The sequence below is a fragment of the Lepidochelys kempii genome, chromosome 5, assembly GCF_965140265.1.
Source record: "Lepidochelys kempii isolate rLepKem1 chromosome 5, rLepKem1.hap2, whole genome shotgun sequence".
NCBI lineage: Eukaryota > Metazoa > Chordata > Testudines > Cheloniidae > Lepidochelys > Lepidochelys kempii.
Genome location: NC_133260.1, coordinates 2353367 through 2375341, shown reverse-complemented (window position 1 = coordinate 2375341; position 21975 = coordinate 2353367). Strand labels below are relative to the sequence as shown.

The 21975-nt window shown below is 44.5% G+C and overlaps 1 protein-coding gene across 8 annotated transcripts in view; it reads left to right on the top strand.

Annotated features, from left to right (window-relative positions):
- Positions 1–509: 509 nt before the first annotated feature.
- Positions 510–21975, top strand: part of UNC13B (unc-13 homolog B) — a 381168-nt gene continuing 359702 nt past the window's right edge. For all 8 annotated transcript variants that reach the window (XM_073343305.1, XM_073343304.1, XM_073343298.1 and 5 more), the window contains exon 1: positions 510–820. In XM_073343305.1, the coding sequence (XP_073199406.1) occupies positions 799–820 (22 nt within the window). In that variant the 5' untranslated portion in view covers positions 510–798. The remainder of the gene's footprint in view (positions 821–21975) is intronic.

The following is a 21975-nucleotide window of genomic DNA, read 5'->3' as shown; positions in this document are numbered from 1 at the left end:
TCCGCGGGGCGGGGCTAGGGCTGAACCGGGGGCGGGGCCAGGTTAGGAGCGGTCTCCGGGGGGCGGGGCTGGGGCTGAAGCGGGGGCGGGGCCAGGTTAGGGGCGGTCTCCGGGGGGCGGGGCTGGGGCTGAAGCGGGGGCGGGGCCGGGTTCGGAGCGGTCTCCGGGGGGCGGGGCTGGGGCTGAACCGGGGGCGGGGCCAGGTTAGGAGCGGTCTCCGGGGGGCGGGGCTGGGGCTGAAGCGGGGGCGGGGCCAGGTTAGGAGCGGTCTCCGGGGGGCGGGGCTGGGGCTGAAGCGGGGGCGGGGCCGGGTTCGGAGCGGTCTCCGCGGGGCGGGGCTGGGGCGGTGTCAGGGGCGGGGCTGGGATACGGCCGTTCTCCGGGGGGCGGGGCTGGGTCAGTGCTGAGGGCGGGGCCGGGCTGGGGGGGGGGGTGTGTGTTCTCTGGGGGGCGGGGCGAGCCCCAGGTGGGAGGGGGCGACTCACCTGTCCCAGCCCCGCCCCCTCGGGCCGGGATTGGCCGCGGCGCTGCCCTGTGGAGCCGGCGATTGTCCCCGCGGCGCCGGGCGGCTCCTCCCCCGGGTCATGGCGCCGCCGCCCGCCCGGCCCCGCTCCGCGCCCTGACTCGCCGCGCCCCGGCCGGAGGGGAGGCGGCGCTGCTGCTGCTGCGGACGGTCCGGAGCCGCCGTGCCCGGGCAGGGGCATGAGGAGAGCGCGGGGAGCGGCGGCGGCGGCGGGCGGCCTCGCGGGGCCGAGCTGAGGCGGGTCCGGCTGAGGGGAGCCGCGCGGGGCCCGCGCCATGTCCCTCCTCTGCGTGCGAGGTGAGTCCGCGCCGCCGCCGCCGCCCGCCCCCCGACCGGGCTCGCGGACCTGCCCCGCTCGGGTCCCCGCTGCCCTGTGGGGGCCCCCCCGGCTCTCAGCGCCCCCCCCCCCGGGGTCTCGCGGCGTCTGCCCGCGGGACGCTGCCCCACCTGCCTGCTCCGCCGAGGCTGGGCCGGGGGGGGCCCCAGCGACCCGCCCCCCGGGGCGGGGGGAGCTCGAGGCCCTGGCGAGGCTGGGAGCAGCTCCGGGCACGGCCCCCTCCCCGCAGCCGTGCGCGGGCGGGGGGCGCGCGGGGAGGCGCCGGCGCGGAGTCCCGCAGCGCGGGGGGCGCCGGGGCCGCTGCCCTTGAGCGGGGCGCCCCTCCCGCGAGCCGGCTCCGGGCGCGCGCGGCGCCCCTCCCGCGAGCCGGCTCCGGGCGCGCGCGGCGCCGCGGGCGGGGGGCGGCAGCGGGGCGCGCGGAGGAGGCGAGCTGCGCCCCGAGCCGCCCGCAGCCGCCGCCGCGCGAGTGTGCGCACGGCGGGGTGTAGGGACCCTGCCTCCCTTGGCCTGCGCCTCGCCGGAGCGCTGGTTTGGACAGTAGCGACTAGGAAGAAGAAACGGCAGTCCTCATCAACTGGCGAGATCTCCTCGGCCGCTGGCTTCAGATGGGTCTCCCGCTCCAGGCTGTACGGTCCCGTTCAAGACCAATCTGTGGACTGGCCCGTCCGGTGATTGTGTAACGCCGGGATTCGTCTTTGTGGCTGTTCTTTCATTGAGTGGTTGGGGTGCGATGTTTTTACACAATAGGGTTTGCTCCGCTAGTCTGCGGGCGGGTGTGGTTGGTGATTCTTGTTTGCACAGGAACAGTTTTCTGTCTTGGTAATAATGATCCATTGTTTTTTATTTCTGGCTGTACTTTTCAGTATCTTTCTTTCTGTCTATCTTTCTTTTGTATTACTGTCTAAACACCGGCTGCTTGTACCTAACTCTGTCCACCGAGGACAGAACAGAAATGCAGCAAAGTGTTTGCCTCACCAGGGTATTACTTTTGATTGAAGGTATGTTTGGTCAGGTGAGGGGCATGTTACTTCCACAGTGTTTAAAATAAACATAAGGTGAAACCCTAAAATGTTAGGGGATTGAATATGCTCTGGTTCAACCAAGGAAATTTAGATTGAATGCTGACACTGCCCTGGAATCTTTAGTCGTTCTAGGGCCCCATCAGTGTCCTATCTAAGCACAGTTCCAAGCATGTCACAAACATTGAGCGACTGTGAAGATTAATGGATTAAAGAGGTAGAAAACCAACTATTTCCCCCTATGTTATAGAATGGAAAACTGAGGCAGAGGCGTGAAATTCTCTTGTCAAGACTTCAGAAGAGCCCCTGTATGTTGGGATTAGAGTGTAGGACTTCCTGATTCCTGGTCACTAGTTTAAACTGCTGGAAAATAGCTCTCACAAATCACCTTATTGTTCCTAGGTAGCAAAGCACAGATGGCTCAGTTCTGCTAAATTGATAGGAAATATACCAACCTTGAAATAAGAGAAAGATGATTGTCACTCTTAACTCTGGATTTCCTTGTTGCTGTTCCTTTGTGTCAACATCTGACATCATGTTATTAAATAGCTTTTTCATTTAATTTCCTTGTGGCAGTAATTGGAGTAATAAAAACTAAAATAAACAAAAATTTACATGACTAGCAATAATCATTGTGATAGTTGTGTCTTAGTTCATTATTGCTGAGCTATCTCCATGCACCCTGTTATTTCTGCTTAAAGGAAAACAAACCTTGGTTGGCCTCGCAATTCATTCTAAATGTAAAATTCATCTGAATTTGGGTTTCTGAGCTCAATAGCTTGCTCACTTCCTGAGCTGGTAACAGTATAAGGTGGTGGTCTCATGCCTTGTGAAAGAAGCACTCTGTATGCATGTAATCAACTACCTTTTTGCTGAAGGAGTCCTAGAGAGGTGCCAAAATATTCATATTTTGTATCTATTTTGTATGTGGCAATTTTGTGCACTCTTATCAGACCCTTTGATTCATATGCTGTGTAAGACACTATTGACAGGGTATTTGATCCTTATGTAAAAGTAGCATGATATATCTCCTATGATCTTTCATTGTGGCAATATTAGATAGGAAAATTAGGTGTTAAATTTGGCTTCACATCTCTCTCAAAATGTTCAGAAAACACAAACCTCTAAATTTGATCTCTGAACCAGTTTTTTGTTTTTGTTTTTAAATCTTTTTGAATGTTAATGCAGTATTTAAAACTGAAAGCTTCCCCAGTAATTTAAGCAAGGGTTGGAGGTGGCATGGAAAGTAAAGCCCTAGTCCTGCATACATTTAGTTAAGCATGTCCATTAATGTTTGCAGGGTGAAGGTCTTAAAATGTCTAAATACAAAGGCCATCATGACCCCAGACCATTTAAAGATGATGGAAACTTTCCAGGTATGAAAATATTAGAGGTGAGGCAGAGGAAACTGGAGTGGGAGAGGGCTGCTCTTCACTGTATTGGGGCAAACCCTTGAAGCGGAAAAAAAAATATTTTAGTTGCTTTTTATAGTTCAGCTGGGTGCACATTAAAACAGTGATGGTATTAACCCCTGAAAAACAGGATTAATTCTAAGGACTTGTTGCTGTCATTAACTTCAGTTCTGCTGCTGTAATACAGCATACATAGTTGGCTGTAATGAATGAGTAGTATTTTTTTCCGAATTGGCTACAAAAAATTTGGCAACCGTTAGGCTGCTAGAATGCTGTGACTACTGTCTATAACCAGTATTGTCTCAATGTTTCTGTGTGCTCCCCCGTCCACCTGTCTCCATCTGTTCTCTTCAGAGCAAAAAGACAGTCCCTGCCATGTTTTTGTACAGCACCTCGCACAATAATGGGGTCCTAAGATCACCCATTAGTTTGTCATCACCATGTTACATCATAGCTGTTGTCTCATATTAAATTGTAATTTTTCACTTTCTGAGGGTGGTTTACGCCGCTTATCAGATTTTCAGGCTGGCTTTTAATTTCTTATTCTGTTGGGCCAAAAAGACTGGAGGTGCCAAGAGGGTGAGTAGCTCCTTGATGCATCCCCTTTGAAGCTCTTCACTTCACACTATTCTCTGTTGGGACCTTTGGATTTTCTCCTGCTGCATTCATGTGCTAAAGCACAGAGAGAGACAGGGATTCTGGCTATCCGAACAGGCTTGATGGTCAGACTGGCTTCAAGTCATCTCTCTTCCCTACTTAATCAGCAGTAGTTTTTAGGTGTAGCTGGAGTGCTTTGTACTGAGGCTCCTGTTCTGGCCCTCAGAGTTAGTGCTGCCAGTGTGGCCGAGTTGTGGCCTCTGTGATGGAGCCTTATGTGCCTTTTGTAACAATGGCTTTGGCCCCAGCCAGTATCGGTGACTATTTTTGAAGCTCTGTCAATGCTCCAGGCCCCCTCATCTCAGCCCCTTCGGGAGAGGCAGATAGACGATCAAGATGCTGAGAGTTGCAGTAGTCTCAGAGGAGCTGGAAAACTCCCTTGGAAAATGTTTACTATGAAGGAGTACAAGGGCAAAGACTTCACAGGAAACGACACAACCTTTCCTTGTTCCTTGCAGAAACCTTGACCTATCTGAGCTGATCTTGTGAACTATCTTTATCTGGATTCATTTGGTTGCTATTTCAGTGGCATCCTGTTGTGGACTAGTCAACGTTTAGACTGGTCTCTCATCAGTCTCTTCTCCAGTTGATTTGGGTCTAGAGGTTTTTAAATATGTTAATTTAAAAAGCCCGCTGTGCTGTGCAATGCTATTGAGTCTGGCAAAGCAGATACAGTAACTCCTCGCTTAACGTTGTAGTTATGTTCCTGAAAAATGCAACTTTAAGTGAAATGATGTTAAGCAAATCCAATTTCTCCATAAGAATTAATGTAAATACGGGGGGTTAGGTTCCAGGGAAATATTTTTCACCAGGCAAAAGTCTCTCTCTCCACACATGCACACAGTATAAGTTTTAAACAAACAGTTTTAATACTGTGATGCTTGATTGTGAAGTGATGATGATTGTGAAGCTTGGTTGAGGTGAAGAAGTCAGAGGGTGGGATATTTCCCAGGGAATGCCTTACAGCTAAATGATGAACTAGCAATTACTGAGCCCTCAAGGGTTAACTCGTTGTTAATATAATCGTAAACTCTACAAGGCAGCACAAACTGAGGGAGGGGAGACAGAGACAGACATGCTGTGTGTGAGAGAGAAATGCACATTGCTCCTTTAAGTATGCTGACCCCACTCTTAAGTACACTGCCTTTTTAAGTTAATCAACAAGCTGAGATGGTAGCTGCTGCCAGGAAGCTCCCTCCATCCTGAGCCCTGTCATGTGTCCCCCCTGCTCTATGAAAATGGGATGAGTGGGGTGCAGGAGCAGGGGGAGGGGGACACCCTGACAACCCCCTTTTCCAGCCCTTCACCCCGCACAGCAAGCAGGAGGCTCCGGGGAGCAGCTCCAAGGCAGAGGGCAGGAGCAGCACATGGCAATGGGGGAGGGACAGCTGAACTGCTGGCAATTGATAGCCTGCTGGGTGGCTGCTGCCTGGGGAATGGGGAGCTGATAGGGGAGCTGCCGGTCCACCCTGGTTCCAAGCCCCCACCAGCTAGCTGCAACTGCCTGCTCTTCCTGCAAGCAGTGGACAAAGCAGGTGGCTACCAAATGATGTTATAAGGGAGCATTGCACAACTTTAAACGAGCATGTTCCCTAATTGATCAGCAATGTAACAACGTTAACTGGTTTCAGAGTAGCAGCCGTGTTAGTCTGTATTCGCAAAAAGAAAAGGAGGACTTGTGGTACCTTAGAGACTAACCAATTTATTAGAGCATAAGCTTTCGTGAGCTACAGCTCACTTCCTCAGATGCATATTTCCACGATATGCATCTGAGGAAGTGAGCTGTAGCTCACGAAAGCTTATGCTCTAATAAATTGGTTAGTCTCTAAGGTGCCACAAGTCCTCCTTTTCTTTTAACGTTAACTGGGACGACTTTAAGTGAGGAGTTACTGTAAAAGCTAATTTTGAATCACTCTTCCTATGAGTGTAAGTTTCTAAAATTGAAGGTCATTTTCCTGATGATTGTGACTTCAGCTCATGTAGCAAGTGAACTTCTGGCTCCAGTCACTGATCAACTTTATGCCAGTTTCTACAAGCATAAGATAGTGTTACAGACTTATCAGAAAGAAAAGGAGTACTTGTGGCACCTTCGAGACTAACCAATTTATTTGAGCATAAGCTTTCGTGAGCTATAGCTTACTTCGTCGGATGCATCCTGTGGTTTCCAGCCAGTTATAGAAGCCCGATAAACCTGTGATGTAATGTAGATAGTTCCTCCCTTTGGTTCCCCAAAGTTCAGGGACCATTTTTATCTGTGCCAAAGATTGCCAACTTTTATGCTGATACATTTATAACTGATTATACTTTTTGCTATATAGCAGATCTTACTGGATCTTACAGAGTGGTAGGCTTCTTGCATTTCAGCAAAGCTTATTATTAGGAAATACATGCCTCAACACATCTTAAATTTCAAAGAATTAATACTGATAAAATATAAGAACGAAAGATCTTTTTCAGAAAAAGAAACCTATTAATTGATACTGCTGGATGGATTAGTAGGATATAATAGCTAGCAAAATAATCCTATGGGCTACAGGCTGCATGAGCACAAAGCTGCTCTTTAGCCCCTTCTTGCCTGGTCAGGGCTTTGTACACCCTGTCATGGATGGTGGGCGCTCTGTTTTTGCAAACATTATTGCTTGGATTTGGTCTTCGGGAGTGAATCCAGTTTGTCTGTCTATGCTCCAAGATAGGAGAGGCCAGTCCCCTTTGAAGGTTAGTTTAATTTTGGGATGTCCTTATTTAAATTGACTTGCTTTGATTTCTGACCATATTACCATTCCCTCTAGCAGACTTCTGTTCTGAATGTTCATGGTTTGGGCCTATTGCTCATGCAGATATCCCAACTCAATTTAAAACCATAGTTCACTTAACTCTAATGTGGGTCTGTATTCCTACAGACATTCTTTGAGCTTCAAGAATGAAATCCTCACAGGTGATCGCTGCAGACTTGTGAGGATACTTCTACGTCAGATACATTAACTTGGCATTCAGGTTAATCTTTACAACCACAGAGGTTATAAAGTTAATTTACTTTGGAAATTAAAGCTTACATTTCATAGCTATTGATCGTATTGGCCTCAACACCCACCAGGGAAAACTTCCTATTTGCCAAGTAGATGAAGAGATTAGTGGAAACTCTGACCTTGGTGGGTTCATAGTAACTTTACTTCAAAGTTCAGGAATGCTGTTCTTATCACTATGTAGCTTGATATGTTCATTCATTGCCTCCTTTCCCCCCACACCCCCAGTAGAAAAATGAAAGCCTTCTTGATTTGGTGGTGTTAGAAGCTGTTACTTTTCTTCCGTCCCTTTAGAGGAAAAGTTTCTAGAAGGAGCTGAGGTACTGGCAAATGGAAACTGCAGACAGGGGTTTGCACTCTGCTACACTCTCACAGGGTAAAATATCTAAGAGCTCTTGGCCTGTTGCACTGGAATGACAGATCCAAAACTGGGGATCTGGTGAGGTGAAAGCTTCAAGAACTGTTGCAGGTAAGGGATTTCCTTTATACTGACATTCACTAACACTTATTGGAGGGTGCCAGTACTTATAAACAAAACTTCTACTTTTTGTGGAACTGCTCTTATATGTAAAAGATTAAAAGGTGAGGGCAGGGAGTGTATCTTCCAATGTATTTGTACTGGATCCTGCTTGGGTGCTATCATGAAGCGAATAATAAATAAAAGCTGAAATGAATAAATGTTCATTTAATCCTTGACAATTGCATCATATCCCAGGTATGTAACAAAACAAAACATGCTGTATGACTTCACATACATACTATATCTGAGAATACTGGCACTTCAAAGAAAACTTCAGTATACTCTTGTCCAGCAGCAAACATGGGAGACAGGCAAAGTCCTGATACACAAGTACCACTGATGATTGGCATTAGAGACACTGTGATTTAGACATGATGAGCATGGCAAAACCTGTGTGTGGTAGGTGAAAGGAGATGTATACCAAATTGCCAAATTATGTTGAAACAGAAGCAGTCAATGTTCATGGATTGAATTAAGGAGAGTGTTAGGGACAACTTCCTGGTGCAAGTGCTAGAGGAACCAACTAGGGGCCGTGCTCCTCTTGACCTGCTGCTCTCAAAGAGGAAAGACTTGGTAGGGAAGTAGAATTCGGTGGCAACCTGGGCAGCAGTGACCATGAGAGAGTTGAATTCAGGATCCTGACACAAGGAGGAAAGGAGAGCAGCAGAATATGGACCCTGGACTTCAGAAAAGCAGACTTTGACTCCCTCAGGGAACTGATGGGCAGGATCCCCTGGGAGAATAACATGAAGGGGAAAGGAGTCCAGGAGAACTGGCTGTATTTTAAGGAAGCCTTATTGAGGGTGCAGGAACAAACCATCCCGATGTGCAGAAAGAAGAGCAAATATGCACCCAGCTTGGCTTAATGGAGAAATCTTTGGTGAGCTGAAACACAAAAAAGAAGCTTACAAGAAGTAGAAACTTGGACAAATGACTAGGGAGGAGTATAAAAATATTGTTTGAGCATGCAGGGGTGTTATCAGGAAGGCCAACGCACAATTGGAGATACAGCTAGCAAGGGATGTGAAGGACCTTACTGAATAGGGGGAGGAAAGCTAGTGACAGAGGATGTGGAAAAAGCTGAAGTACTCAGTGCTTTTTTTGCCTCAGTCTTCACAGACAAGGTCAGCTCCCAGACTGCTGCACTGGGCAGCACAGCAAGGGGAGGAGGTGAGCAGCCCACAGTGGTGAAAGAACAGGTCAAGGACTATTTAGAAAAGCTGGACATGCACAAAATCCATGGGGCTGGATCTAATGCCTCTGAGGATGCTGAGAGAGTTGGCTGATGTGATTGCAGAGCTATTGGCCATTATCTTTGAAAACTTGTGGCGATTAGGGGAGGTCCTGGACGACTGGAAAAAGGCAAATATAGTGCCCATCTTTAAAAAAGGGAAGAAGGAGAATCCAGGGAACTACAGCCTTACCTCAGTCCCTGGAAAAATCATGGAGCAAGTCTTCAAGGAATCCATTTTGAAGCACTTGGAGGAGAGGAAGGTGATCAGGAACAGTCAACATGGATTCACCAAGGGCAAGTCATGCCTGGCCAACCTGATTGGCTTCTATGATGAGATAACTGGCTCTGTGGATGGGGGGAAAGTGATAGACATGATATACCTTGACTTAAGCAAAGCTTTTGATATGGTTGAGCATGGGGAGTAGGTGGCCAGCCCTCTGTGGAGAAAGAGGTGGTTAGGGACTATTTAGAAAAGCTGGACGTGCACAAGTCCATGGGGCCGGACATGTTGCATCAGAGAGTGCTAAAGGAATTGGCGGCTGTGATTGCAGAGCCATCGGCCATTATCTTTGAAAACTCGTGGCGAACGGGGGAAGTCCCGGATGACTGGAAAAAGGCTAATGTAGTGCCAATCTTTAAAAAAGGGAAGAAGGAGGATCCTGGGAACTACAGGCCAGTCAGCCTTACCTCAGTCCCCGGAAAAATCATGGAGCAGGTCTTCAAGGAATCAATCCTGAAGCACTTACACGAGAGGAAAGTGATCAGGAACAGTCAGCATGGATTCACCAAGGGAAGGTCATGCCTGACTAATCTAATTGCCTTCCATGATGAGATTACTGGATCTGTGGATGAAGGGAAAGCAGTGGATGTATTGTTTCCTGACTTTAGCAAAGCTTTTGACACAGTCTCCCACAGTATTCTTGTCAGCAAGTTAAAGTAGTATGGGCTGGATGAATGCAGTATAAGGTGGGTAGAAAGTTGGCTATATTGTCGGGCTCAACGTGTAGTGATCAATGGTTCCATGTCTAGTTGGCAGCCGGTATCAAGTGGAGTACCCCAAGGGTCGGTCCTGGGGCCGGTTTTGTTCAATATCTTCATAAATGATCTGGAGGATGGTGTGGATTGCACCCTCAGGAAGTTTGCAGATGACACTAAACTGGGAGGAGAGGTAGATACGCTGGAGGGTAGGGATAGGATACAGAAGGACCTAGGCAAATTGGAGGATTGGGCCAAAAGAAATCTGAGGTTCAACAAGGATAAGTGCAGGGTCCTGCACTTAGGACGGAAAAACCCAATGCACCGCTACAGACTAGGGACCGAATGGCTAGGCAACAGTTCTGCGGAAAAGGACCTGGGGTGACGAGAAGTTGGATATGAGTCAACAGTGTGCCCTTGTTGCCAAGAAGGCCAATGGCATTTTGGGATGTATAAGTAGGGGCATAGCGAGCAGATCGAGGGACGTGATCGTTCCCCTCTATTCGACATTGGTGAGGCCTCATCTGGAGTACTGTGTCCAGTTTTGGGCCCCGCACTACAAGAAGGATGTGGATAAATTGGAGAGAGTCCAGCGAAGGGCAACAAAAATGATTAGGGGTCTGGAACACATGACTTATGAGGAGAGGCTGAGGGAACTGGGATTGTTTAGTCTGCAGAAGAGAAGAATGAGGGGGGATTTGATAGCTGCTTTCAATTACCTGAGAGGTGGTTCCAGAGAGGATGGTTCTAGACTATTCTCAGTGGTAGAAGAGGACAGAACGAGGAGTAATGGTCTCAAGTTGCAGTGGGGGAGGTTTAGGTTGGATATTAGGAAAAGCTTTTTCACTAGGAGGGTGGTGAAGCACTGGAATGGGTTATCTAGGGAGGTGGTGGACTTTCCTTCCTTTAGAAGTTTTTAAGGTCAGGCTTAACAAAGCCCTGGCTGGGATGATTTAGTTGGGGATCGGTCCTGCTTTGAGCAGGGGGTTGGACTAGATGACCTCCTGAGGTCCCTTCCAATCCTGATACTCTATGATTCTATGGTTTCCCACAGTATTCTTACCAGCCAGTTAAAGTAGTATGGATTGTATGACTGGACTATAAGGTGGATAGAAAGTTGGCTAGATTGTCAGGCTCAACAGGTTGTGATCAATGGCTCAATGTCTAGTTGGCAGCTTGTATCAAGGGGAGTGCCTCAGGGGTCGGTCCTGGAGCTGGTTTTGTTCAACATCTTCGTTAATGATCTGGATGATGGGATGGATTGCACCCTCAGCAAGTTCGCGCATGACACTAAGCTGCGGGGAGAGGAAGATACGCTGGAGGGTAGGGGGAGGGTAGCGAGAGGGTCCTGAGTGACCTAGACAAACTGGAGGATTGAGCCAAAAGAAATCTGATGAGGTTCTATCAGGATAAGTGCAGAGTCCTGCACTTAGTGCATGGGATTCTTCCGTCCTACTACAGGCTGGGGACCGACTGGCTAAGGGGCAGTTCTGCAGAAAAAGACCTGGGGATTACAGTGGACGAGAAGTTGGATATGAGTCCGCAGTGTGACCTTGTTGCCAAGAAGGCTAAAGGCATATTGGGCTGCATTATTTGGAGCATTGCCAGCACATCGAGGGAAGTGATTTTTCCCATCTATTCGGCATTGGTGAGGCCACATCTGGAATATTGGGTCCAGTTTTGGGCCCTACACTACAGAAAGGATGTGGACAAATTGGAGAGAGTCCAGTGGAGGGTAATGAAAATGATTAGGGGGCTGGGGCACATGACTTATGAGGAGAGGCTGAGGGAACTGGGCTTATTTAGTCTGCAGAAGAGAAGAGTGAGGGGGGATTTGATAGCAGCCTTCAACTACCTGAAGGGGGGTTCCAAAGAGGATGGAACTCAGCTGTTCTCAGTGATGGCAGATGAGAGAACAAGGAGCAATGTTCTTAAGTTGCAGTGTGGGAGGTGTAGGCTGGATATTAGGAAACACTATTTCACTAGGAGGGTGGTGAAGCACTGGAATGGGTTCCCTAGGGAGGTGGTGGAATCTCCTTCCTTAGAGGTTTTTAAGGCCCAGCTTGACAAAGCTCTGGCTCGGATGATTTAATTGCGGTTGGTCCTACTTTGAGCAGGAGGTTGGACTAGATGAGCTCCTGAGGTCTCTTCCAACCCTAATCTTCTATGCATCTAAGGGAGGAACTATATAAGGACTGTGTTTAGACTACTTAAGCATAGAAGTGGAAGAGCAAAAAATTAGGAGAAAGATTCCAATAATGTCAAAACTAAATCAGAGTTACTGGAAGCTTTAATTACTTTCAAAACTAAGTTTCTTGCATAGGTGTTGGAACTATGGGTGCTGTGTTGAAGTGGTTTCCATCATATGTAGGGTTTGAAAAATTGAAGTATTAGCTTGAATTGGGATAGAGGAAGGAAGGAAACTGAATGCTAAAATCCAAAATGCAGCCATTTTACTGCAACTTGAAAAAAGATGTTTTGAAAAGCCATGTAACTGAAAAAGGAGGCAATTTCAAGAGCAGATGAATGCGGACTGTTAAACATAGAATGGAGACACACATGAGAGGTAGGCCAAATTAAAATGGAAGCAAACCAGGTCCTGTAACCCAAGGGAGGAAATAAAATGGCAATGGGAGGTAAGTGAGTGAGGTCTAAAAAGGCCCACGTTTTGAAGTGGTGTTTTTGCTTGGTGTTTACGTCAGTGAAAAGGAAAATGTATGAGCAAACCTTGTGCGGGAAGCAATAGGATTAGTAAATAATAGTTGGAGGGGTCAGAAGCAAGTAGTTTAAAAAAATATATATATGAGAAGACTAAACATAAAAATCAGATGAAATGTACCTGAGGTTTAAAAAAAACCTCCTGAAAGGAACTTCAGAGTACCTGGAAATAATAATACATTTGTAGCATTAATTACCCATGATTCATCCTTGTCGCACTTTTTTTTTAAACTAAAAATTCCATCAGTGTCGTACTTTCTTTGCCTGATTCCACTAAGCTCCCTTGGTTTTCCTACCTTTCATTCCCCAATCTTGGCTATCTACAATACTGCAATTTAAAGTCCTCTTCTTTTGCCCTGACTACAGCTGAATCCCTTCCAACGCAACCCTTGAAATCCTTTTAGTTACCATGTTTCAGTACATCACATCTTGGCTCCTATCTATCATTTCAAAATGTGGCATAATTTCCCCTTACCTAAATTAGTGTTTTTTCTTTTTGTACAGTCTTCCTAATCCTTCTACCCTATGTGTTGTGCTGGTTTATGTGCTGCCTACCACTTATGGGGCGAATTAACCTTCTATCTTTTGTCTACCCAGTTCCCTCCCCCTATCTTGCAAATATTTCCTTAAAACTCACTTCCTCTCCTCTCCTCTTTTCTATGCTGCTCACCACATCCATCTGCATCAGAACTGTTGCTTTGTATATGATATTATTGCATCAGTTACTTTGTATATGATTTTAAAAATCTTCAGGGAGGGACTTTATCTTGTTTGTGTGTGTTCTGTGAAGTATGTATATTTTGCTGCTAAGAAGGGGTAAAATGTCTCTCAGTAGGTGAGATTTCCATTTATATCAAAATTAGCTAGGAGTGTTGGAGTATCTCACTCATTTTTGTTTTTATACTGTACAATATTAGCAAAAGTTAGTACATTAATGCGTTTGTCTGTACACCTATTAGAACCCCATGTGAAAATTCTGATGATGGAAGCAAGCATTGAAAAAATGGAAATGGATCCTTTTTAATTTTGCATTACTGAGCAGGACCGTTCACTCTGTTAAATCCCTTCTTGAAGTAGTATAGTGTTTGCTTTCAGTTAAGAGGAGAACTTTGATGCTCTTTCTCTCTTCTGTCATTGTGATGTTTGGCCATAGCTTCTTCTATAGCCCATTAGCAAGCTTTTCAAAATAGACAGAATGAGGTCAGTAGTAACCTGTGCTCCATTTCAGGGGCTGAATCCCGCACTTGCAGTTTTTGCTGGCTTGGGAGTGAAGGTCTCTTAATTTGGGTCTCCAATGTAGCATGTTTGTAATTAGCACTTTTAGCACTAGCTTGTTTGAACAGATATTTTATTTTACTCAAAATAAATACTACAAATTTTCTTTCTTGTGGAGATTAAAAGGGAAATAACAGTTGGACTTGAAAAGCATTGACAGAGGCACGATGTAATTGAGACAAATAGGCGTATGAAAGAATAGCATCTGACAAAGTTGCTAGTGTACTTCTTACATGTCTCTTATCTTGAGGGAGGTCACATATGTTGGGAATTATCTACATGGAAAATAGAATAATGAAACTGAGGTATAAGAAGTCCTTACAGTAAAGGACCAAATCCCACATTATTTCAAGTTTCCTGTCACACAAATGTTTCTGATATTTGGACCTTGGCAAATTGGGCTATGGTGCTAGAATGACTTGGAAAATAACTTTTAAAGTGTCAACTGTTTTCATTCTGTCCTTAACAGAACAAAAGCAGAGTACTAACTGTTACAAATGGAATCTGACTTCTGATACACTTTAGCTACAGGAAGTACAAAAATATATTTGTACATGTCTTAGGATGGCTAATAAGTATTAACCTCTGTCAGGCTACTTTCACTCCTTTTGTTATTTAACATTATCATAATGGGGATATGGTCCTAACTCTTCCATAGAGCAGCTTGTCCTTTATCCTTTGATACTTTGACTTTCTTTTAGTAGGATAAATGGAGAAAAGATAATTAATCCTGTATTTTACAGTGTTATATCCCTGAACCAGTGTAATACCATGTACCTTTCTGTTACTGGTGGCTATAACTAGGTGCCTGTTCAAATGACCTTAGCTGGGACTTAGGGCAACCATTTGTATTAAAACGTGTATATTACACACCCTGTTTAACTCACAATTATAATCTGTATTTTTCTGCCTGCTATAAATTCCGTGTTCTGATTTGGTTTAAAAAAAAGCATAAAAGTTTGTAACAAATGCGTGTTTTGTCATGTGAAATCTAGGCAAAATAAGCTCTATCTTTTTATATATATATATATATATATATATATATATACACATACACATACACATACATGAACATTCCTCAGGGTGAGGTTATGCTAGCACCTATGATGCATTGAAGAGGGTGATGGTTCTGGAGTGTGTTTCATGCTGCTTGTGACCTTTAATATCCTTTTGTAATAGAGCACACCTGAACAAAAGTAACAGGATATTAGGAAAAAGATTATGATCTCTGCGGAACCTCATTAGAAACATGCACATCTGATGATGGTTCTTCATTGACAACCACTGTTTGAGGTCTGTCAGTTAGCCAGTTCTTAATCTATTTAATGTGCCCCATTGATGTTGTGTAGTACTAATTTTTTTTCATCAGAATGACGTGTGGTACTAAGTCAAAAGCCTTATAAAAGTCTTAAGTATATTTCATCTCCTCAGTTATCTTTATCAACCCAACTTTGAATCTCATCAAAGAATGAAATCAGGTTTGCTTGACAAGACCTATTTTCCGTAAAACCATGTTGATAGCATTAATTATATTCCTATCTCTTAATTCTTTATCAATTGAATCCCACATCTGCTTTTCCATTATATTGCCTGGGATTGATGTCAGGTTACCAGGGCCTATGATTACCCATGTTGTTTTGCTTGCCATTCTTTGAATATTGGACATTAGCACTCTTCCAGTCCTCTGGAATTTCCCCTGTATTCCAAGGTTTATTAAAAATTATCAGTCGGCCAAATACCTTCTCCAGCCAGCTTTTCTAGAACTCTTGAGTGCACATTTTATGAGCCTGCTAATTTAAAAATGTTCATCCATAGCAGATATTGTCTAACATCCTCCTCAGTTACTAATAGATTGGAAGATAGTTCATCAACCTCATATGATACAAGTACATTATCCAGCTTCTTTCCAAGTATAGAACAAAATTATTCGTTAAATGCTTCTGCCTTTTCTGCATCATTAACCATTTTATCTCTTGTCCTCATCAAGAAGATGGCATTGCCAGCAATGGTGTGTCTTTGAACACATTTCTGTGGCAATCTCAAATTCACAAAGAGAGACTGCCAGTTAGTGAATCCCAGACATCTCTTCAGTTCTGTACAGTACACTTCTTTGCAGTAATGCTGTCCTTAATGTTTTGTGAAGGTGGTGACTTGGGGAAGAGATTCAAAGGAGTCCTAAGGAAGTTAAAACTCCAGCTCCCATTGAAATTCAGTGGGCTTTTGGGTACCTAATTCTGTTAGGTAGTCTAGAAAATCCCAGCATCCACAATTGAATTTATTCAGTCATGGTGCTTTTTTCCTGTTCTGTCTAGTCAGAGGTGGGTCATCTACTGCAATTGCACAACTGATGGAGCAGACTTACTTTTAGGAATGTCACAAAAATAGCTTGTGCAAGAACCACTTGGGTGCAATTCAGCTGACAGAGATTCTCTTGTATTGGTGAGAGGGGCGTGTATATAAGAGAGACAGCATGACAGTGAGGTTCCAGAAGTCCTGCACTGAACTTACACCCCTGATGCTTTTTACTGAAACTGAGTAGGATTCTTATGAATTTAACTTATGTTTAATAGAACAGAGTAGTGGTGCAGAGCAGGAGGACGTGTCCTGTTCCAGTCTATCTGCAATCCAAAACACAGTGGATAAGTAACAAAAATTTGGCTACCAGCCTGGACTGTGTCCCTTTAAGGAATACTGGTTTTAACCTTATTACTTAAAGCTCCTGTGACTTAAACCTCTTAATTCTTTACAGCCCAATACTGTTTTCTAAACTGAATCTTGAGCATTTATACTGCTGGAGGAGAAGATTCTTACACTTGAAACTTTTTGCAAAAGTAGGTCCCTGTGCATCTTCTGTCAAAGTATTTGAAATGCTTATTTTCTTGCTCCATGTCAGAGTCCATCACCTTGGGCCATTATTGTGGAGATGGAGGCTGTTTAAAATCTGACGTTCAAAGACTTACCAGGTGAAAGGACTCTCCAGTCCAGTTTTCCTCCAGATTAAGTCTAAAGAGTTAACTTCTTGCTCTCTTCTTCAGAAGAATGACTTTCCCAGAAAGAGAAGGAGAACTTGAGGCACCTTAGAGACTAACACATTTATTTGAACATAAGCTTTCATGAGCTGTAAGTTTGAAAGTTTATGCTCAAGTAAATTTGTTAGTCTCTAAGGTGCCTCAAGTCCTCCTTTTCTTTTTGCGAATACAGACTAACACGGCTGCTACTCTGAAACTTGTTTCCCAGAAGGGAAGATGACAGACTCTGGGTCTGAGGAATCTGAAGAGCTCTGTGTAAGTGTAAGGCTGATGGCAGTTCTGATCAAAATTGTAGGGTCGGCTGAAAACTGACAAACTCACAGCTGGAAGTCAGGCCAATTCAGTTGTGTATTAGCAGAAGATCAAAAGAGGCTGTAAAATGTATGTGCATGGGTTAGGTGTTTAAACTTAATAGAATTAATGAAATTTTGCAGGCACTTTTTTCACTTATCTGTATCTTGTTAATATTTTGCATTATATATGACCCCCTGTGTCTAAATGACCTTCCAAATGTGAAAAAGCCTTGTGTAATGCAAATGAAGGACTCTTTTATTAGAAAGGTAATGCATCTCAGGCATTTCAAAGCAAGTGGTCATTCTGTAGAGCATTCAGAGTTCAAAGACTCTAAAAGCATTCCCCTCTCTCAGCCATCAAAGAAGGAGAAATCACGTGATAGCTGTCCTGTCAGATTGTTCTAAGAGAATGAATATAAATATTGATACGAAGGAAAATCCTTCCTCTTTGGACTGTTTCTATTCTAAAAGGGCAAAATAACTGAAGTGAGCTGTAGCTCACGAAAGCTCATGCTCAAATAAATTGATTAGTCTCTAAGGTGCCACAAGTACTCCTTTTCTTTTTCCAGAGTTATTCTGGGTAGCCCTGAGAGACTCTTGGGAACTGGTAGATTACTACATCTCTGCTACCATTTGGTATTATAAACTGTGACTCAGCTGTACATATTTTATCTCCTTTAACCTCTCAATAACTCTGATTTCTTTTTCTTAGCTAACAAACCTTTAGTTAGGTTTCAGAGTAACAGCCATGTTGTATTCACAAAAAGAAAAGGAGTACTTGTGGCACTTTAGAGACTAACCAATTTATTTGAGCATAAGCTTTCGTGAGCTACAGCTCACTTCATCGGATGCATACTGTGGAAAGTGTAGAAGATCTTTTTATACACACAAAGCATGAAAAAATGGGTGTTTACCACTACAAAAGGTTTTCTCTCCCCCCACCCCACTCTCCTGCTGGTAATATCTTATCTAAAGTGATCACTAGAGTGGGGTGGGGGGAGAGAAAACCTTTTGTAGTGGTAAACACCCATTTTTTCATGCTTTGTGTGTATAAAAAGATCTTCTACACTTTCCACAGTATGTATCCGATGAAGTGAGCTGTAGCTCACGAAAGCTTACGCTCAAATTGGTTAGTCTCTAAGGTGCCACAAGTACTCTTTGTCTTTTTGCGAAACCTTTAGTTAGTTTTCTATAGAATGGGCTACCAGCGTTGTCTTTGGTGTGAGATCTAGGATGCAACTCAACCTGGATGAGTGACTGGTCTCTTGGGACTGGGAGTAACCTAGAATTTTTGGGGTGTTGCCCCCCCCAACTGCAAGCCTCGAGCAGGCACAGAATTTTCCCTCCCACTCGTGGCCCCATTGGCCTGATTGGAGCTGCTCACACAAATATAGAAGTCAAACGATGACTGAGTTCAGCTTTGTCAAGGTTCCTCCCCCACTCTGAACTCTAGGGTACAGATGTGGGGACCTGCATGAAAAACCTCCTAAGCTTATCTTTACCAGCTTAGGTCAAAACTTCCCCAAGGTACAAAATATTCCACCCGTTGTCCTTGGACTGGCCACTACCACCACCAAACTAATACTGGTTACTGGGGAAGAGCTGTTTGGACGCGTCCTTCCCCCCAAAATACTTCCCAAAACCTTGCACCCCACTTCCTGGACAAGGTTTGGTAAAAAGCCTCACCAGTTTGCCTAGGTGACTACAGACCCAGACCCTTGGATCTTAAGAACAATGAACAATCCTCCCAACACTTGCACCCCCCCTTTCCTGGGAAATGTTGGATAAAAAGCCTCACCAATTTGCATACGTGACCACAGACCCAAACCCTTGGATCTGAAAACAATGAAAAAGCATTCAGTTTCTTACAAGAAGACTTTTAATAAAAATAGAAATGAAGAAATCCCCCCTGTAAAATCAGGATGGTAGATATCTTACAGGGTAATTAGCTTCAAAAACATAGAGAACCCCTCTAGGCAAAACCTTAAGTTACAAAAAAGATACACAGACAGAAATAGTTTTTCTATTCAGCACAATCCTTTTCTCAGCCATTTAAAGAAATCATAATCTAACACATACCTAGCTAGATTACTTACTAAAAGTTCTAAGACTCCATTCCTGGTCTATCCCCGGTAAAGACCAGCATATAGACAGACACAGACCCTTTGTTTCTCTCCCTCCTCCCAGCTTTTGAAAGTATCTTGTCTCCTCATTGGTCATTTTGGTCAGGTGCCAGCGAGGTTACCTTTAGCTTCTTAACCCTTTACAGGTGAGAGGAGCTTTCCCCTGGCCAGGAGGGATTTCAAAGGGGTTTACCCTTCCCTTTATATTTATGACAAGCTTGTTTAGAAATAAGAGACTGGAGTGTTTAAGGGAACTGTCTGTGACTCCGTTATACGCTTATTGTAGTACTGTGGGCGTTCACATTTGGTACTAGGTTGGTGAGATCTAATAAGATTAAGATTTTGTCACTGTTTTTAGTAAAAATCGCAAACAGATTGTGGCTAATAAACAAAAATTCATGGAAACCTATGACCTGTCTGTGACTTTTTTATTAAAAATAGAGGGGGGCTTTTGACAAGATATCTAACCGTTCCAAAACTAAATTTATTCAATTTATTTGAGCATGAGCTTTCGTGAGCTACAGCTCACTTCATCGGATGCATCGGATGCATCCGATGAAGTGAGCTGTAGCTCACGAAAGCTCATGCTCAAATAAATTGGTTAGTCTCTAAGGTGCCACAAGTACTCCTTTTCTTTTTGCGAATACAGACTAACACGGCTGTTACTCTGAAACCTAAATTTATTCAGTCTCATTTCAGTCTGACTTGGCTGCTTTTTGTGTGGAGTTCTTGCAGCATTTTCTGTAGTTTGATAGAATTTTTGGTGATCAACACAATGTAGTCCGTGAATCTGAGATGATTTAACTGCTCTCCGTTGATGTTGATTCCACCCTTCCAATTCAACTGCCTCATTACCATTTTGAGCCAGGCTGTGAAGAGTTTTGGTGAAACAGTGTCTCCTTGTTCCACACCTTTCTTAACTGGGATGTAAAGGGGAGTATCAAATAAAGTTATATCTGTAGTGCAGTCAGAATTTGCTTCCTTTAATAGTTTGATATAGTTTGTGGTGTTGCTCTGCTCTGCAAGACCTTTAAACACTACATTGATCTCTACGCTGTTGAATGCTTTTTCATAGTTGATGAAGGCAATACATAAAGGGAATTTGTATTTCCTTGAGCATTCCAATAGCTGGTTTATAGTGAAAATATGGTCCATTGTGCTGAAATTCCTTCAAAAGCCTGCCTGCTCTTGGCTGCTGCTCATCCAGACTCTGAGAGTCGGTTGTTTCGTATTTTGGTGAACAACGTGTAGACATGTGAGAGCAGGCATACCGGACAGATAAAAGAAGTTAAGCAATATATCTATTTGGGCCAAGAAATTAACATGCGCCATGATCAGGAAGGCGAACTCTCGCGAAGAAAGCAAGAAGGTTGGTGCGTATTCAATTCTATTAAGGATGTCCTCCAAGGAAAAATCAACAATGCAACATGTGCCAGCCTCTTCAACTCAACAGTACTGCCAGCAATGTTGTACGGCAGTGAAACGTGGGCACTGACTAAGACAGAGGAGCAGCAACTGTCTGTCATGGAGAAGGCGATGGAAAAAAGAATTCTGGGAATTTCAGTCTGCGACCCAGTCCCCAGTGAAGTGATCAGAAAGCAGAGTGGAGTGCAGGACGTCGTTGTTGAGAGCAGGCATATAGCGAGGCTCACTGACAATCAATGGACTGCAGCTGTCACCGACTGGTATCCACAGGAATTGAAACAACCATTCGGCTGACCTCCAAAGAGATAGGAAGATTATATTGTGAAAAGACATGGCTGCACGTGGAGAAGGAAGGCCAGTTGGGGTGAGAGGAAGAGAGCCAGAGCTCTGCTGTTGGAGGGTGTGTGTGTGTGTGTCCACCACCCGCTGCCACAATTGGGTCCCGTTCGCAGCCCCGGTGACTCAGAGCTGCAGGTGCCCCTGTGGTGGCTGATGGCTCTGGGTGCCCAAGGCTGAAGCAGAAAATGTCCTAGAGGTCTATGAAAGTCATGGAATCCATGACTTCAATTACCTTCATGACATAATCTCATTCTTACTAATTATAGAAAATACTGCCAGTTTGGGGTGTCTGCCCTGCTTTTGTTGGTCTGACCTGAGATCGGCACTCGTGGCCATTAGCCATTCCAGATGGTGTGACCGTAAGCTTGTCATTTTTGCCAACAGGAGTTGGCCCAGTAAAAGATACTCACCCACCTAGTCTCTCTAATGTTCAGGATCATCTTCTCTGTTGAATATTTTAAAAGTGTGACTTAAAAGGTATCTTAAACTCTAATAAACTAGAAATATTTTTTCTTTTGATGCTGTGCTACAAGATATTGTTAGGTGAATAGGAGCAAGATAGAAGTGACCAGGCAGATAAAGTAATGTGTAAGACACAATGGTCTGTTGAAAGACATGGGTATAGTGTTGCAGTTTCCTTGGCCAAAATCATGGTGCTCTGAAGGTGATCGTTTCTCTGTAAAATTAAGTAATGGTAACATCCATGTTCTTGGATCTGTTGGATCTACCTGGTACAGATTTCTTCATAGCCAACTATAGTTCCATAGTAGATTTCTCTTTTCTTTCCCCTGTTCATGCTTTCTGTGAAATGTGTTGTATCTCTACAAGGCCTAGATCCTGGTTTTTCCCACCTCAGAAATTTAATGCAAGACTCCAGGGATTATTGTTTGAATTATAGTACCCAATCAAGATGTCTCATTGCTCTCGGTATTGTACGAACTTGTATGGCATGGTTCTTTTGGATTCTCTTCATTCATAAGCCTTTCAGAGTAATTTGTCCACCATTCCTTAATCTGGTTCTCCTTGATCTCCGTCATTAAAGATGAAAGTGGAAATACTTCAATCAATGACTT